Below are 2,500 nucleotides of genomic sequence, written 5' to 3' on the forward strand. Positions count from 1 at the left end.
GTTTTCAAGGCCCTTTGAACCCTGGGGCCAATCCAGAGTTTTCATTTTTGCCGTCTATGGTTCTTCTCTCCGTCTCGCTCTGTCCCGGTCCGACGTTTACCGTCTCTCTCTATTTATAATCGTCCCCCTCTCCATCTCCCGCCCCGTCTGTTTCCCCCCCCCCCCCCCCCTCTGTCTCCGTCCCTCTCAGTCATTCTCCACCTCTCCCTCTCAACGTTTTTCAATTGCTCTTCATTCTCTGTTCAGTCTGACTGGTCGCCCATCTATCCTTCACCCTCTGTCTCTCGATCGATAAAATGTACCGTGTGTGCAAGTGAGGAGAAGTGTGTGCATCTTCTGTGTACGTGTGGTGTTTACTTTGGTCACCGTCGTCCATTATTTCATCTCTCTCTCTCTCTCTCTCTCTCTCTCTCTCTCTCTCTCTCTCTCTCTCTCTCTCTCTCTCTCTCTCTCTCTCTCTCTCTCTCTCTCTCTCTCTCTCTCTCTCTCTCTCTCTCTCTCTCTCTCTCTCTCTCTCTCTCTCTCTCTCTCTCTCTCTCTCTCTCTCTCCAAATTCAGTCACCGCCCGTTATCTTCCTTTACACAATCCAAACTTTATAAACTTTCAAAAGCTGGTGGTGGTGGTGCCAGTTTATTAATGTTGCTCCCTGCATATTTCAACGGTTTGTGATGCAGAAAATACCCCCTTTCCCGTTCCTGCATGAAATAAGACGCTTGTCGCTCAAGGTGGAACTCGCTCTGATACTTTCTGGCCGTGGAAATGCAGAGAGAAGCCTTGGAGGCAACCGCAAAAGTAATCTAACCTTTTTCCTTTCTCTCTCCCCCCCTCCTCCCCCATCACTGGAGGTAAAAACTAAAGCAATTTATAATAATTCCAACTAAGGCCAAGCTCGGAAAGAGCTGTGCCAGCGGTAAGCGGCATTGTGGGTAATGCAACAAGAATCCAACACAGTACAGTTAGCTGAGTGGTTTGAAAAGGGAAGCATTAAAACAGGAGTAGCCAGCAGTCGCTGCCAACTACGTTGCTCACACTCTGCCAGACTCTCGCAAACCGATCCACGTCCTCAACCCCAAACGCCGGTGGCTCTATACACAGGGAGAGGTGGAGGAAGGTGTAGGGTGGATGCGACTCTGCTTCTCGATGAAGTCTGGATTGGTTTGGAGAGAGGACGGAAAATGTGTGTGTGGATGAAACACTGGCAGCGATCCTAATGCTGGCTGCTTGATCTCCATCCCTCTGCAGGTTTCTGTTTGAGGTGGAGGAGGATTTGACTGACACGTACGCCTCCATCTCAAACAGAAGTCACATTTCTGTGTCTGATCACAGAGGCCGTTGTGCGTTGGGAACACCGTTTGTGTCTTTGTCTTTTGTCTTTTCCTTGATTCCTTGATGCCAAAATCACTGAACAACCCAATTAAACATAAAAAAAAACATGCTTATGTGTGTCTGTGTTTCTGTGTGTGTCCCTGTTTGTATGCGTGTGTCAACTCTTTGCCTGCGTGTGTTTTTGTGCGTGTGCTTTGTGTGTTTTGGCGTATTTTGGTGTGCTTGCGTGTGTGTTTTTACAAGTGTGTGTGTGAGTGTCTGTTTTTGTGCACGCGCGTGTGTTTTTGTGTGTGTGAGTCTGAACCTACCGGTGTTGAAGCCCCGGCCCAGGGCCGGCCATGGCCGGTGGTTCTTCCACAGGTTCCCCAGGTACCAGTCACTCTGGTTCTCCACCAGACCCAGAACCTGCTGGCCTGGGGGGGGGGGGGGGGGGGGAGGAGGAGGAGGAGAAGGAGGAGGAGGAGGAGGAGATAAAAACAAAATCTAAATCACTCAAAATGTCCGCCTTTCAACTTCAGTTTGGAGTGTCGCTCGGCACCTGGGGAAGTCAGCCCGGCCCGACTCCTCGTTAGCCTTGGAATAGAATCAAATTTCAAAGGGGGGGGCGGGGAGGCTGGGAATGTGTGTTTTGCTGCCAAGCAATTATCGTTTTCGTTTTACATAGCCTGATAGAGATTAGAGATCTCTCCGGACAACGATGTGTATGAAACGCTCCTCGCTGCACACAGGTTGTATTACGGCAGACAAGACGGAGTCGACCCCGCAGGGCGACAGCCGACTCATCCGGAGCAGTCAGGGTGAGGCGTCTCGCTCAGGGACACCTCGACACTCAGCTAGGAGGAGCCGGGGATCGAACCAGCAACCTTCCGGTTAGCAGCTCAACACGCTCTACCTCCTGAGCTAAGGCCACCCTAAACACCGTTCGTTAGTTCGTTTCGCTTTGTCCCTTCCGTGTGTTTATTCCGTAGGTTTTATTTTTTCCGGTGGGCGTCAGGTTCTGAGTTAACGGTTTGCGATGGGGTTCGCGATAGGGAGGGTTTGGCGACTAATTCATCGATACAACTGCAGACTTGGAAGCAACCCTGGCATACAGAGCAGCAAATAAGTCAACAGTGGGTGGAAAGGAGGTCTGTGTGTTTGTACGTGCGCCGAGTGTGTGTGTGTGTGTGTGTG

The 2,500-nt window shown here is 50.7% G+C and overlaps 1 protein-coding gene across 1 annotated transcript in view; it reads right to left on the reverse strand.

Annotated features, from left to right (window-relative positions):
* large1 (LARGE xylosyl- and glucuronyltransferase 1) overlaps window positions 1-2,500 on the reverse strand; it is a 55,522-nt gene that overhangs the window by 20,881 nt on the left and 32,141 nt on the right. Inside the window, exon 6 of the mRNA XM_056589604.1 lies at window positions 1,636-1,740. Coding sequence (XP_056445579.1) covers window positions 1,636-1,740 — 105 coding nt within the window. The remainder of the gene's footprint in view (window positions 1-1,635; window positions 1,741-2,500) is intronic.

This window comes from Gadus chalcogrammus, chromosome 4 (assembly GCF_026213295.1).
Source record: "Gadus chalcogrammus isolate NIFS_2021 chromosome 4, NIFS_Gcha_1.0, whole genome shotgun sequence".
Classification (NCBI taxonomy): domain Eukaryota; kingdom Metazoa; phylum Chordata; class Actinopteri; order Gadiformes; family Gadidae; genus Gadus; species Gadus chalcogrammus.